Source organism: Acipenser ruthenus, chromosome 24, assembly GCF_902713425.1.
Source record: "Acipenser ruthenus chromosome 24, fAciRut3.2 maternal haplotype, whole genome shotgun sequence".
NCBI lineage: Eukaryota > Metazoa > Chordata > Actinopteri > Acipenseriformes > Acipenseridae > Acipenser > Acipenser ruthenus.
The window spans coordinates 7,902,353-7,919,133 of NC_081212.1; the positions used below are offsets into that span (position 1 = coordinate 7,902,353).

The following is a 16,781-nucleotide window of genomic DNA, read 5'->3' on the forward strand; positions in this document are numbered from 1 at the left end:
AGACCTAAATGTTATTAGGTAATCAATGTGTTCAAATTATGGTAAAGAATGTTAAAATGACTAAATTAGTATGTGGAATAACTTCTTGTGTTCTCAAGATGTGACATACAGGTGGATGTACAGACAGACAGAGACAACCCCCCATACATCCCCAGTATCAAATACTCTCAATAACTAGGGGTCTACTTAAATCGTGGTAAATTTACGTGTTTTTCGCTGACCTGTTTAAACATTAAATAGATCTATGTAGACAATATTTCAGAGCACTATAAAAGCCTAAAAATAGTGGTACTTGATTCCTTACTAAAACAGAGTGCTGTCATTTGTTAAAGCCAAGCATGCAACATCCTCCAGCAGTTGCTGCCGACATTCTGTCTGGTGCAGACTTGCCCATACACTGAGTCTGCACGTTCTGCATCCACTGAATTGATTGGAAGTGTAAGGCAAAGCTTTGCCAAGTTATACAGATGTGGAAATCGATTAGAAACAGCCCAAAAACTCGATTACACAAGGGCATCTGGCATACTTTAATAAAGGCAATATATGCAGCACGTTCGTTGTCATGTTATTTATCCCATCAAATAATTTATTTTATTAGTACAAAGTCAAAACAAAGAAAACATGCCTATTCGGGTCTAAAATTCTAACTGCGTTTAAAAAGTAAGCAGCAGGTTGTTTGAAGCGAGGTGGCTGTGCTAGATCGTACCTGTAGTACTGATTTAACTTGGCTACAACCGACAGGAATACTTTTTGTCTGCACTGACTTTCCAGTTTGTTTTCTGAAAGCTGTTTATTTCACGTTCTGTTCAGCAGCCTTTCGTTTAATGTGTGATTCTGAAGCTAAACAGCGATCGATCGTATTTATCTTCACACGATCATCAGCCAAAATATCCTTAGCTTTTTTTGCTTGTCCATTTCTGGTATTTTACAGTACAGGTCACAGAAAAGCCAGTACAGACACACTGATAGGCTGATTAAAACATTGTTGTCATTTGAACACACAGGACGGTGAAGGAATAAAAAAAGCCTATCCACAGAAGGAAGACACGTAGTTTGCGTCGCTTGTGTTGTGCAGTAGTTCATTTAAACAAGGTTTTTTTTTTTTTTTTTCTCTGTACTTGTCCGGTATGCATTGGCCCCTAAAAGAGGTGAATTTCGTATTGACCCCTCAATATCCCGATTTCCGTGAAATTGAGATTTAGGTAGACCGCTAGCAATAACCTATACTAAATAATATTACGTTATTAACACTTAAACGACCAAGGCGGTCATTTTGACCATTTTTGGAATTTATATTTAAATTGCTGTGCGTGTGTTGAGGATAAGGAGCTGTGCTTTCCTGACTTTTCCTAAATATATGTACTAACTACCCTGACAAAGACTCGCATAGATGCAAAAATTAGTGAGATAAAATACTATCATACCTATTCTGACCAGGAGCGGTCAAATTGACCGATACATATAAAACATATTCTAACAATTAAATGTTGCTGTATTATTTGGGTTTATCATCGGGACTGCAGACGTATTGAAGTTTCATTATATCAGTCTGGATTGAGCTGTCTGTTGACATTTCTATTGTTTCAATGAGCTCTCTGATAGCCCATCAATCAGCCTTGACAGCTCACGGCCAGGCTGTCTGTCTGCACTGGTTACTATAAGTCACACGTTTTTCTAAGAAATTAATTGTTGCCCCAATACACATTGAAAATGGATCGCTGAAGAAGCAGGACAGAAGAGAGTGTTTGGAATTAATGCAAATTTTACCAAACAAGATTCTGATCCAGCAAACACGGACAATGCACTAAGTGCACTGCATATTTTGAAAAGCACAGTATCTGTCTGATTTGTGCCAGCACTTAGATGTTGTAAACAATTGTAAATGAAGCCCATTCTGTTCAAATGGTTATTTATTCATGTAATTTCGATTATACTATGTGTGTATATAAACGCATAGCTTCGGTTGCGCTTTGTTAAGTAGGCAATATAAATCCATTTATTAAAAAAAAAATGTATACTTATTTACATTGTTTCAGTTGTACAGTTTTGTATGTATATGATATGCCTGTATAGACACAAATTTATTTTCAAATATTTGTTTATTTCATTTTTTTACTGTTTTTTGAGGTTGCGCTTTATCTAATATGTCTGTATACAAACACATTTCTGTTCAAATGTCTGTTCATTTACAATGTTTCGGTTTTGTAGATGCTTTATATGATGTTGCTGAATAAAACTATGACTTGTATTTAATTGTTTGTCCTTCCATTATAATATTTATGATGTTTTTAATACGCCGGTCAAAGTGACCGCTCATGGTTGTTCTAGGTATGCATATAAACAGTCATTCTAGTGTTAATAATATTAAGTCACAACTTGTAAGTGGTTTTCCAGATACGTGCATCTGTACGACTGCCTTCTCTAGATCCGTGTCTCCTGGGATTTCATCCCCTGCAAGGGATAAGAAATCTAACCCCTCCCAATGAACACAGTGTGCTGTTCAAGCAGGCGTTCAGGTTCCTTTTCTCTTCTAGTTTTATGTTTCATCTCTTTGGTAGTCCGATATGCCAGCCCCATTAGAGCCAGTCCCCCTGCGGCATGGCTGCACATCTTAAGCCCCATAAATTATTAAAGCTCCCTGGCAGCTCTCTAATCATTCCACTCTAAATGCAGTCCCTGGGCATGGACCGCAGACACTTCACCTGCGAGATTCCTTTACAATAAATACAGAAAGCTATTGCAATTGCAAAAGGAATATTTAAGAAGTGCCGTACTGCGGTGTGCAGACTGGAGTGTGGCCAAATTGAAATCTCATTGAATCAGAGGCACAAAAGTGGAGCAGATCCTTTCTTCTGACCACCTGCAGGAGAAAGTTAATTGATCTCTACGCACTGCAGACCTCAAAGACAGAAGACAAGACTGTCTTTGAGGTCTATTGCAGTCTAGGAACACAAATAGCCTTTTAGGAAGGTTATGCACGATGAAATGTTTACACATATCTAGAGAGGTTCTTCTTTAATTATCAAACCTGGTCTGGGCATCCTTTAGCACAAGCCATTGAGAGTATCTTAAGGAATCTATCTGTATGCTGAACTAACATTTACTGATACTTATGTGGTGGGAGATGAAGGTCACAGACATGCCTGCTCTTTGATTGTAAAGCTGAACCAAGCTGTTCAATGATTTTAAAAGTAGAGTGATTTATTATTGTATTTTGACTCCTCAAAACTCCACCAAATACATTTGATTTGTGATGTGAGCTGCTAGTAAATCAGCCCACTGTGCTGCATAAGCCCTGCTGTTAGGTTGACTGAACTCAGGTCACTCTTGGAATGGGTGAAGTCTAGAACAGCACTTTAATTCTAGAACACATGAAGTGTTGAAACAGCCACGGTAGATGGCACTCCTTTCCAAGGCTCTCTTCTGCATGCTCAATTTCTAACTGCAGGCCGCGTTGTTGCAGTGACGGCAAGCGGTTTAACAGCAATCTACGAGCCGTCCTCCGGGAGAAACAAAAGATACCTGAAACCGTGAAAATAAAAATGTAAATCTCCGAGGAAGCGTTTCTTGAGATTAAGGCAAGCCCTTACGAGGGAGGCTGACAGCTTCATGGACGCTTTAATGAATCGATGCCAGCACAGACAGCCGAGGGATTACAATGATTAATTGTCCCTCTCTTATGCGGCAGCACAAACAAACACAAGCAGCAAGCCCGATTTGTATTACAGATCATTTAACACACATCCTCTAGAATAAAAACTTTTTAATGACTTATAAAACCATGCATCTACAATCCCTACATTGCATTTGGGTCCTGCACTGCAATCATAGCCATAAACCAAAGAATGTCCTTACCAAGTACAATGGGTTGCAACAGTTCATAGGATTGCACACAAATGCAACCTAAAAGGTCCAGGGGAGGCTCAATATCAGGGTGTACTATATAAGTGAAATGTAAGCGTGGGCCACACGCAAACATTAAACGTACTGTTGACAATACTAAGCTGTGTCTATGAAGATCCTGTAATACATTCTGCAGATAGCATCAAGACCCAAGGTCTAAGATCTCTGTCCTCTATATTGGATTTACTGCAGCAGGCTCTCGATATTGAATAGCTGTGAGATCACAATACCCAGTTCCCTTTATTGAATTGAACAATGTCTTCTGTGTATTGAAGCTGTTAGATCACAACATTCAGCCTGAAATTCTCTTGAGGGAAAATCTCAGTTCTCAGGTTATTCAATGTTCTGTATATCTCTTCCAGCTGTACAACCCGAGCAGTGATATAGTGATATGCTGGCTCTGAAAACAGGATGGTCTCTGCTGATCTCTCGGTTAGGTAGAACATTTAATATGCAGAGGGAGTTTCATTTTGGGTGTTGACACAAAGATCTCTATACTGAGAGACAGACCTGCACAAACCGATTACTTGGATTATTATCTCCACAGAAATCAGGTGAGGGGCATTGGTGCTGACTGGGCTAATTTACCAGTCAAAGTGAATCCTATGTAGCCTGCTCATGCAATTCCGCTCATTTTAATGTAATTTTGTTTTTTCCTTTCTTTCAATTGGATTCATCGAGCTTGGATGTTCAGGAGATCTGATAGTTTATTAGAACGTGTTTTTAACAAGTTCTTCTGCACACAGCAGGGCGCTTGTGATTACAGCAGCTGAAATACGGCTCTCCTGCTTTCCATTTTAATATCGGGAGCTGTCTCTCCCCTGGGTCATTAAACTGAAACTGCCATGTATAGCCTTCCCAAAAATATCCCATTAGTCACAGAGAAGGAATTCACAGGCCACCAGAACAGTATAATATTAGTAACTGTATTTGAAAATTAGAAATCTGTAGCTGCATATGTGAAAAATGTGCATAAAGACAGACCCTAAAGCCAAGATCTTTATCACAATGGAAGTGGAGGGAGGGGGCACCTCCAGTGTTGCTATTAGTGAAGAGACGTTAGAAGGATTTAAAAGCCTGGGTCTGCTTCTTAATCTGAAAATGCATTCCAGCTAATAGTGTTTGCTTTCATTTTCCCTTGCCAACATGCTGCAGATGCACATAAAAACAATTGTGTGTGTGTGTGTGTGTTTTTCCCCCCCTTTTCCATTAAGAAACCCTTAATAATCTCAGAGTCTGCGGTCTTCTCATAAAAGCTTGCAGAATGTTTATTACATGGCTGGTTTTCAGTAAAAACGAGAACTGAATATTTATTTTGTTCACCGCAGGAGGATGTCCCAGTAAATCACGAGCCCAGACAGGGAAGGAGTAGTTTATGTACATCCAACGAAGGCAAATAAAAAACATATACCACGATCATTCAGTATTCTACTCGTACCACAAATATATATTTTTAAATACATAGCAATACAATGTTTTATATTAAATCAATTCATTAAGGGATTATTTTACCTGGTGGATCTTTACTTTCATTCTCAACAGACTATTCTTCGACGCAGACTCATTTCAAACCCTGTTTATGGTCTCTTTGCAGCAGCGTTTTTAGATTAGTCAGACTCAGGCAGACATTTCTGACACTAAACCCGTTCTCAAGGAAATTGGAGACCAAATCAAACCAAGAATAGAAATCTGAAATCATTTCAGACATTTTTTTTTTTTTTTTTTAATTTAGTCGTTGCCAATCAGTTTTTATTATTTTCTCCCCAATTTGAAATGTCCAATTATTTTTAGGCTCAGCTCATCGCTACAACCCCTGCGCTGACTCGGGAGGGGCGAAGATGAACACACGCTGTCCTCCGAAGCGTGTGCCGTCAGCCGCCCGCTCCACTCTGCAGACTCACCGTGCAGAAGCCTCAGAGCTACAGCGTCGGAGGACAATGCAGCTCTGGGCAGCTTACAGGCAAGCCCGCATGCGCCCGGCCAGACTACAGGGGTCGCTGGTGCGCGGTGAGCCGAGGACACCCTGGCCGACCTAACCCTCCCTCCCCCCGGGCCACGCTCGGCCAATTGAGCACCGCCCCCTCGGAGCTCCCGTCCACGGTCGGCTGTGGAATAGCCTGGACTCTAGCGAGTGCTTTTACTGGATGCGCCACTCGGGAGCTCCACCATTTCAGACATTTTAAAGTAGTTTTAAACCACGTATCGGTGGCAGTATTGTTTGAATACTGAAGCGCAGCTCTGTGCTCAATTTCAGCAGCACACCACTGGACTGGAATGCAATCAAAGACACATTGGAAACTAGTCCCGGCATGCATGTTATTCTATTTAAGTGGAATAACAAATTAATCCCACGCTTGCTATACCCGCACCTGAGGTATATTACATATTTCTAACAACGGTTTAAAGCAACTCAAAACTTACAGGCAAGCCCGCAGGCGGCCGGCCAGATTACAGGGGTCGCTGGTGTGTGGTGAGCCGAGGACACCCTGGCCGATCAAAACGCCCCCCCCCCGGGCGATGCTCAGCCAATTGTGTGTCACCTCCTGGGAGCTCCCGTCCACGGTCGGCTGTGGAATAGCTTGGATTCGAACCGGCAACGTCCAGGCTATAGAGCGCATCCTGCACTCCACGCGGAGCGCCTTTATTGGATGCGCCACTCTGGAGCCCCTTAAATAACTCAAAACTTTTAACACCCAGAGTATTGAGCGTTGCTTCATCACAAAAGTAGTGCCCAGAACTCGTGTATTCATGAATAAAGGGAACACAAGTTTAAACCAATTTAGAAATCAGTCGTGTTTTTTCATACAAAACCTGCCAAATATTTCCTATTCATTCCCTCCGGGGTTCATTCAAGATCGAATATAAATCTGCTCGTCTGAGGCTTACAAATTACTTTTGGATGAAAAGCTGATTAAGGTAATGAAGAAAATGCCTCCCAATCTGTAAGGTCACAGTAATATGCTGCTGAATATGCAGATTCAACAGACAGAACACAGATTCTCATTGTGACTTGTGCAATATAGAGAAGCACCAATGAATATATTATTGATCTGCTTTTATTTGTTAATTAAACCCCCTGGTGCCCCTTTACATGTGCTTCCATTGCGCTGCTAGACCAGTATTTGTTTTGTGATGAGAAATGTGAGAATCTAACAAAGAACGTCTTGTTGCTTTTTAATACTTTTTCAAAGCATAGATTACATTACAATGTATAAAAATGAGGGTTTTAATCTTGAAATGTTCTATTGATCGATTATCCCACCTGTTGGCTAGTGTTATGAAACATTTAGAGCTCTAGAATAGGGGCTTTAAAACTATGTACACAGGAACTTTTTCCTAATTCTAGTTGCTTGGGTTCTTTTAAAAAGATTTTAAAATGCAAGTTATTTTGTCATTTGGTCCGAGTGTGAGTGTGCAGTCCATAAACATAGGCTCAAATAGAGGGCATGACATCTTTCTATTGCGGAATGGAAAATGACCATTATCACCCACTCTATTTGAATAGCATCTGGGATCAAGGTATTTCCAAAAGCAGGAATGTGGCTCTAAATTTAAAATCTAAAAAGCTTAAGCATCCACCCTCTTCCTCCAAACACATAAATCTTCTCGGTCTAGTAGATGGTCAAACTCCATTTGCTGATCGGAGAGGATGCACTGAGATTAAACGTTTTTTAAAGGATCAGGGACAGATTTACTGCATGTTAATTTATTTTTGTATTAGTTGTGTTGAAGTCCAGTGTCTGGAGAGGAATATACAGCAGACCCTGCTGTTCCACATGGCACTGCTTTAATAAAAAAAAAAAAAAAAAAAGATAAACCTACTGATTACGTGGAAACAGAGAGACGTGCTTTAGAATATATTAGCAGGCCACGTCAAGGAAATGCAGTACCACTATAGAAGACTACCTCCATTATATTGGGCAGGTCCTTGACCATTAAAGGGGACCCTACGTCTGTACGTGTGTGTCTGTCACAGTGCGCAATAACCAAGGATTTCAAAACAAGTGTGCTAGCAACACACTTACCCTCATCACTACTGGAAATGCAAAATGAGAGCGATCAGAATCATACACTGAAATCACTACGACCTTCATCCAGTGCTCCAGATTAACAACACACATACCCTCATCACTACTGGAAATACAAAATGAGAGCGATCAGAATCATAGGAGGCTGTGTGGTCCAGTGGATAAAGAAAAGGGCTTGTAATCAGGAGGTCCCCGGTTCAAATCCCACCTCAGCCACTGACTCATTGTGTGACCCTGAGCAAGTCACTTAACTTCCCTGTGCTCCGTCTTTTGGGTGAGACGTAATTGTAAGTGACTCTATAGCTGATGCATAGTTCACACACCCTAGTCTCTGTAAATCGCCTTGGATAAAGGCGTCTGCTAAATAAACAAATAATAATACACTGAAATTACTACGACCTTCATCCAGTGCTCCAAATTAACAACACACATACCCTCATCACTACTGGAAATACAAAATGAGAGATCAGAATCATACACTGAAATCACTACGACCTTCATCCAGTGCTCCAGATTAACTGCATACTGGGTGTTTTATACGTTGAAATAAATATAAATTATGTATGTTTGAGTTTAATGCGGAAAGGATACACATGTCTTAAGACTCTAACTTGTGATAAAGAATGCCTTGTGCTAAAAACAAGTTTTATCACAACTGGATAAATCGGGTTTCTAGACAGAAGCAAAAATGGAACCGTGACAGGGTCTAATTTAGAACATGGAATGAATTAAATCCTTAGCTGATGAACAAGGAGGTAGCATCAGCTCTGCTTCGTACTCTCCCACGTGACAAGCAGGTTAAACCACCTCCCCCTACTGACCGTTCTCTGTATTACATGTCATCACACTCCATCTGTTCAGACAGCCAGTCCCCCTGATGGAATTAACCCACATCCAGCGAGAAAAAAACCAGAACTAACCTGCATTCAAGTGGCATTCCTTAATCTGGTACTGCAGCTCGTTTTCATTGGGGATGTCCTTCCAGGTAGCCAGAAAGACTTGGCGCTCTGTGAAAGAGAGAGAGACCAGGTCAGAGGTGAACTAATACAGGGAGACATGACTGATCAACTAATACAGGGGGACATGACTGAGCACCTAATACAAGGGGACATGACTGAGCACCTAATACAAGGGGACATGACTGAGCAGCTAATACAGGGAGACATGACTGAGCACCTAACACAGGGAGACATGACTGAGCACCTAATACAAGGGGACATGACTGAGCAACTAATATAGGGAGACATGACTGAGCACCTAATACAGGGGGACATGACTGAGCAACTAAAGCTGCTGTCTGTGGGCTCATGCTCACTGACAACTCCACGGCTTGCCTGGTTCTTCTATAGGAGATGTCATCTTGTGGTACTATTAAAAAGCTTTTTTAACTTTCGAAATATGCACAGGATGACTGCTATACACAGGATAAGATGCAGTGTCATTCTGACATTATAACACTAGCAATGTGATCACTGGACACCCTTTTCTTCTATTGGGTCTTTGCTTGTATTTTATACTTTAATTTGGAATATGCAGATATGTCAATGACTGGAGTTGCTGCTGCTCCGGTACCTGATCACTACGTGTGTTACAGTTCAAACTCACTACCATGGTCTACTTCAGCTGCAGTCAGGCCATGTGTCCTACACAAGTTTATTTATAGCCTTGTATTTGACATATTTTAGTAACCTGAATTAACATTTAAAAAAAAAAAAAAAAACGAAGTTAAGAACTAATGATTACAGCATCCATAATAAAAGACCCCGATTAGCACTAACCATGGACTACTAAATTAGGTAGATTCGTTTTTACCATCACTTTTATAAATGTACAGTATAGTGGGCCTCTGTGCGCTTTACAGAACTCCACTCTGACATTTTCATTTATCCCAGTGCATAGCATCAGCTTTCCTAAACATTCACTGCTGCTCTGAAACAGGAAAGCAAGCACTTAAGTGTTGATCGCCAAAAGGGAAGGAAAGAATTTCTGACATGACAAGAGACCAGATTACCCTTCAGTCTAGAGGCTCTGCATTATTAACATCTTTTTACAGCCTCTGAAGTTCAAGGTTCTAAATACATTCATTATTCATTTCCATGCTGCCTCTGATCACAGATTTTTGTGGATTGAGGATTGATTTTACACATTTGGGAAATAATCCAGCTGGTTAGGCAGCTTCTGCTGAAGGTTTCATTTGGAGGTATTGACTTCTTTATATATGAATAACAGGGGAGGTTAGGTAGCACAGCAGGCTCATTTACTAGCCTAGCCTGCCTTTCCCCAGGGCCGGGGGGGAATCTGTGTGCTTCAGTAACAGAAGCTTGGTTGTTTGTGTCTCAATTCTGCACCTTTGACAGTGCCTGAGAGGGGCCCAGCACCAGAGGTTAATTTGTAACGAAGAAAGTACTGGATCATTAACCCTTTCCGGTCCAGTCGGACCCTATCCAAAAAGGCGTCATTCACAGGTCCCTAGTCTCAGAAAAAAGCAGAGAAAAGCTTTTAAATGGCTGAGAGAAACTGGAAAAAGCTGTAAAAAACAAAAAAACAAACAAAACAAAAAATCACAACTGGAGGCGGATCTGAGCAATACATATAGTCCCTTCACCACAGACATAAACCACCAAGATTGGTTGCTTCCACATCCAGCACTCAAATCGCAGCATTTGCCAAGCTTTTTAAGATGTTCTAGGAATAAAATAATGACTTGGATAGCATTATTGAGGAGTTTGGTGAATAATCGATCAGGAGATGATTTATCAGTATGTACGATTCAGCAGAGGTATGTGATAAATACAGCGAACAAGGGGTGGGGCGGGGCTGGAGATGCGGTGCTGAGTGTCATGTTGATATGCAGTGCCTTTTAAACCTGTTTTACTGTAAATAAAACAAATTTAAACACTGCGTGTTGTGTAATGTTATTTTTTATATAAAATCAATTGTACTGATGAGCTTGACACATGCAGAGTAAATGGACAGCAAAGGGTTAAGGAAGAGGGATAGCATTGTTGTTTCTAGACCTAATGTACTGACCCTGTACCTTGTTCTGATCTGCTTCAAGTTCTCATCTGGTCTTTGTGTCTTGTTGTTTGTGTTGGTAGTTGCACGCCGAGCTTTGCCTAGACATGTTTTAACAATCTTCAGGTTTGAAGAATACCAGCGATGACACTGCTAGTTTTCTAGTGCTTGGGTTGTGAAAAAACCCTAAATTTTCTTACCTCATACACGTTTCATCCTAAAATATCTTATTACAGCTTACTTTTGTCATTCAATTTATGGAATAGGAAAGTGCTTTTTTTATTGTACATGTAATGTATATAGAGTTTTGTTTTTGTTCATATGGTTGACATTTGCAAAGTGTACAATTCTCACCTGTCAGTCACAAAGGTGTCTAATACATATTATTAACAGCTTGGTACAGTTCTTGTTCGTGTCGATGTAAGCTCATGATGTCTCAGGTGCTTTCGTGCTTACCCATTTTGCCGTCCTCCACAAAAAAAATGCTGAGTGGAATTAGACAGCTGAAGTAGAAGACATCGATGCTGTTCTTCACTGCCACCTGCCAGGCAAGAGGAAGCAATAATCAGATCCCAATCACAAGAGGCTGTGAAGCCGCTCACCACACCCAGACAGAAAGCACTTCTGTAAAAGATCCTCTCATTCCAGCCTCGCAGTCCCAAATCCAATCCACACTGCAATGCTCTTTTTAGTACTTTCCTAGTCATTTACAAAGACTACAGGTATGTTTTCATCTGAGGATTCATCCGTGACTTTGGTAGGTTACATTTATGGAAATAATGAATTAGTTTGAATGTAATTCGAGGCTGTTTGTGTAAACCAGGTCAAGTTAAAAACTGTGGCAGCAGCGCTACTTAACGTAGTCGCTCATCCAGCTGCTAGCATTCTCAGCCAAAAAGAAGGTGGCATTACAAGAACAATCCTGACCCCAAATACAACCCCTAATATGAGAGACTGATGAATTCTGACAACGAGCAATATTAACTGGGGCTGACAGTATGATGTACTGTAGAATAGTTACAATTAAAATGACATTATATATGAGTCTGGGGAAGTCAGGTGCCACTGTTGTTGCTGCTGCTATTATTATTACTACTATTAACAACAACAACAAAATGCTCTTGTAAATGCTCAGTCTTTTCTTTGACTTCCACTGCCTCCTTCAAGGCCTGGTCTGTCACTGACATGCACTTGATTAATGTATTCACCCCCTGATGAGATAATGAATCCCTATTCAGCTCAAGACTGGCACACATCAGTTCATTTCTCCCTTGTCTGACTGCGAGTTGTGCTTGCCCAGTTTCATTTCCCCTCAAGCCTCAGATCTGCAGTACTGAACTCGCATGGCGAGCCTGTGATGTTTGCTCATGAATGTTAAGAGCGAGGCCCGAGCGCTTTGATTGTGTTTAATCTGAGCTCAGGGACAGGCTTCCCACTGCAGTGATGAGTCCTGACTGAAGAGCCAGAGCTTCGAGTGCAGGGGCAGGCTGGCACAGAGACCCCGTGGGAGGCCAGCCCTGTTATTTCAAAGACACGGCCACACTGCATTGTTTACTAGGTGTTCCGGTTTGTAGAAAAAAAAAAAAAAGAAAATAAATCTCAGTATTTTGGTCGCAGTTTCCAGGGATGGAAATAAGTCCCATTGCATAGCACCTGACCCACTCCTGCTTTGACTATCAGTTTAATAAGGCACACCTGAGCGTGTTACCTAAACACTGTGGCTGATCAAGCTTGTAGTAAAACCTGGAATGAGTGAAACTGCTATTATTATTATTATGATGATGATGATGAAGTAGTCATTTAGCAGAGACTTTTATCCAAAGCGACTTACAGAGACTAGAGGGTGAACTATGCATCAACACCTTCTGCTGTAGAGTCACTTACAATAGGACCTCAGTTTTACAGCCTATGGCTGGTTTCTCAAACTATTTGCAGTTGGGCCCCTAACTGAAAACTAATTGTGAATGAGAAAGAAAAACTGCAGTGAAAGAAAATGGTAAAACATGTCAATTCTGTTAGTATCACTAGGCCGGTCTGTCTCCACAGCAGTGGAAGACCCTTTGTGTGTTTTTCAGAGACTTTTCTAAACAACTGTTCTAGGCAAGCAATATTTTAGCAACCCTTATAAGCCAGAGAGACTGGGATCTTAACGATGTCATACAGAGTTATTTATTACCAGAACAATGACACCACAGGCGCATTCAAGCCATCTATAATCTTCAGCTCTGATCTGAATTGTTATTTCATTTTCTACCTGCAGGTTATTGAGCGGATCCATTTTCATGACGGGTCCGATGGTATTCAGGGGCAGGGAGACGTCGATGCTCTGATTGGGCATCAGTGGAGTGTGGATTGCGAGGGGAGTGGTGGGAATCACCCCAAAACTGCAAGACAAAAAAAAAAAAAAAATGACATACTGCATATAAAAACATAAACATACATAGATAATGACACTCAATACATCGGTAAATACAGCAGCAGAGCGATCAGGATCATCAAAATAATGACCTAGTAGACATGGGAGTGTGACACACAGACACACGCCTACATGCTCACAGTAACTTTTAATTGTGTAACCAAGTTTTATCTTAGAAGAAGTTCCCTAAACAGAAGTAACTATTAAGTTGAGCAAAATTGTTTTCTGAAAATCTGTTTAATCGCAAATATTATTAAAAGAAATCCATAATAAGTATCAAAAAGATTGTAAAATCCATGGATTTGCACTGGGGCAATGCTTAATGGTTTGTATGTCCCCATTAGAACATATTAATGACAAGCACACTTAGAACTTTGTGTTAGATCTCACACTGGAATTAGTATAAAAAGGAGACAGTAAACTTTGATTTGTATTAGTTTTAATGACTTGTAATACGTTTCTAAGTGTTCGGTGGCTACCCTTTAATAATGTTGATCGTGTCTTTCTCTTGCACGCTTTGTATGACAGACCCCAACACAGCAAAGTGTGTGCAAGAAATCCACTGTACCCGTGATGAGAGGTAACCACCGAAAACGTCAACATACATTCATTTCACTTAGTTTAAATTTGCCTTTACATATTACACAGGTTATACAGACAGTTTCATCCTCCACCACGACTGTAAATTCAAAATGGAAGCCATCGGTATGACGAATAAGTTGAAGACCAACAGTACTTACAGAATAGTACAGAATACGAAATGGCAACGAACGGAATAGTACAGAATACGAAATGGCAACAAATGGAATAGTACAGAATACGAAATGGCGACTAACAGTTTAATGAAAACTGGATATTTAGGACCTAGATGTCTTTAGAGTCAATTTTTAGGATTATATATATATATACAATAAATAACTGATTTACAGTATGTGGAATACCAAAATGTAAGACAGATGGAAGTACAGACACAGACACCTCCATATATCCCCACAATCTAATACTCCCAATAACTTTGATAAATAACGTTCATATCAAGTTGTAATTTAATAATGGGTTTTCCAGATATATGGAAACATATAAAGTGTGACAGATGTACGTACACACGCCTCCACTACATCTCTGTCGTCTAGGATTTCATTCACTGCGGAGGATAAGAAGTCTGTAGCAATTCTAGGCTGCTGCTTTATTCAATTCTAATTGCAAAAACCAGAGTAGCAAATCTGGTGTGAATAAATTACAGCATGTATTGCAGACAGGGTACAACAGGGTTATTAAGAGTGTCTTCAGCAAATCCCCCAAACTAATGAGAAGTGCAGTAGACAGCCAATACAGACAAATAACTCTGCACATAGCAGCTATGCCACTTTCAGGGCACACTGTCTGTCTTGTAATCAGTTAGTCAGTTATTGGAATCCATTCCATTTTCAAATAGAGTTATCCCCCCCAAAAATATATCAAATCAAATCATCCTCGACACTTCCAATTTCCTTTTACATTAGTCAGTGTGCAGGCATGTCAACCTGAGTATGATGCTTCTGAAAAGTGCACTGCGCTAGACACGTCTGGACAGGAGCAGGCACAGCACCATAAACAAGCCAGCAGGGTGGGGGGCAACTCCTGCTTTTCAATTCCCATTCCCTTTTAATCAATCCAACGCATCACTGATCAACATTGCAATTAGCAGTATTCTGTTAAAATCAGCTTCTCACAGTTGCAACAAATTACTTAAATGTAAGTCCCTGTTAGTCAATTGAATTGGCTTCAAATGAAAGCAGTTGAAGAATCAAATCAATTATGTCTCTAAAATATCCAATTTCAATTCCGGGAATTGATTTTAAAAAGGAATTGGAATTGAAAAACAGGAATAGATCTCAACCCTGCAAGCCAGTGACTTTCCTCCTCTGCCATGACTGCAAATACAAAACTGGAGCGATCATCATGAAGAGGTAGATCACATGACCTGCACCCACTGCATGCACTTGCAAACATGTGGCTTTTACACAAAGACAGGTGCCTCCATATACCCCCATATTGTGACTGAGTCAGCAACTTGTGCTAGAATGTCCTTACTAAGTTTAAGATTCAGTATAACATATAAATATAACTGTGACATACAGATAGACAGAGACAGGGAGATAGAGACAGCGAACCCCTCTATACACTGCTTTTCAACTTAAAGAATGCCCTAAAGTTTAATCTCAATTGGACACCGAAACAGACTGACACACAAACAGGGCACCACCTTATATTCCTTGGTTCCGATCCACTCAATATTTTAATAAATGTCCTTCGTAAGTTTGTAACAATTGGATAAGCGTTTATTTTTTATATATACAGTATATATTTATATTAGGAGTTTTACTTTTGACATTTTCTATTGATCTATTAAATCTCAACAGTTTGCTGGTGATATGAAATTGTATTCAAAGACAATTAGAAATAATACAAGGTATTAACATAGTGCTATTTACTGCAAATGTTTCATAATGCCAGCTAATGTTTAATATACATATATTTACTTACATATAAATTAGACAGTTTGACAATATTTGCTTACATGTAATCTGAAGTTAGCTATGGTCTTTAAAAAGTACTCTCCGCCATTTTTCAAGTATTTAGTATTGACGCACCGTTTTTTGATACCGCACTATCTATCTATCTATCTATCCATCTATTAAATTAGCAACTGCCTAATAACTGTAGGATAACAGATGACCTGGAATCTCAAGCTGGTAAAAGATAAGTTGGCAATAAACTGCTTGCACTGTGGGTGAATTGTGGGTGCACTGTTACCTGTTCTTGTTGAACTGGATGGCGAAGTCTAGCATGTGCTGTAGGGCTTTGTTGGTGAAGGTCATGTCCATGTACATGTGACCCTGTCTCCGTGAAAACGTTCCAGCGATCTCCAGGCCTTTGGCTTTGACAGCGGGCAGCCAAACCTGCAACACAATGCAACTCACTGAACAAAGGAACCAGAGTCCAGTCCACTCAACTCACTGAAAAGGAACCAGAGTCCAGTCCACTCAACTCACTGAACAAAGGAACCAGAGTCCAGTCCACTCAACTCTGCCTGCTGAGTTACTTCCAAGCACACGACAGACAAGTTTATTTACCAGCTCGATCCCTTGAAGGGCTTACCGCTTTAGGTGCCACATGTCCTCCGGGGGCGATGCCCATGCCAGTGGAGAGCTCGAACAGGTCATTGAGCCCGCTGCTGATCACCGCTGGGGTGGGGGAGGGAGCGAAGGTGGTGGGGACGGAGGACGGAATGAAATTCTGACCAACCTGAGATCACAAACAGACAACATTCAGCACCCGGACGCTGCCTGCTTTAATACTACTGATGAAAGAAGAAAGGAAAACACTTACTGCTGGACTGCCCCCAACGCCTCCTCCCAGGTCTCCACCGAGCTTGA

The 16,781-nt window shown here is 40.6% G+C and overlaps 1 protein-coding gene across 5 annotated transcripts in view; it reads right to left on the reverse strand.

The window, feature by feature from the left end:
- Positions 1 to 16,781, reverse strand: part of LOC117429256 (AP-1 complex subunit beta-1) — a 44,011-nt gene that overhangs the window by 2,606 nt on the left and 24,624 nt on the right. For all 5 annotated transcript variants that reach the window (XM_034048573.3, XM_058998309.1, XM_034048572.3 and 2 more), the window contains 6 exons: positions 16,735 to 16,776; positions 16,504 to 16,650; positions 16,159 to 16,304; positions 13,201 to 13,330; positions 11,403 to 11,487; positions 8,852 to 8,938 (listed from right to left, as the gene is read on the reverse strand). In XM_034048573.3, the coding sequence (XP_033904464.1) occupies positions 8,852 to 8,938; positions 11,403 to 11,487; positions 13,201 to 13,330; positions 16,159 to 16,304; positions 16,504 to 16,650; positions 16,735 to 16,776 (637 nt within the window). The remainder of the gene's footprint in view (positions 1 to 8,851; positions 8,939 to 11,402; positions 11,488 to 13,200; positions 13,331 to 16,158; positions 16,305 to 16,503; positions 16,651 to 16,734; positions 16,777 to 16,781) is intronic.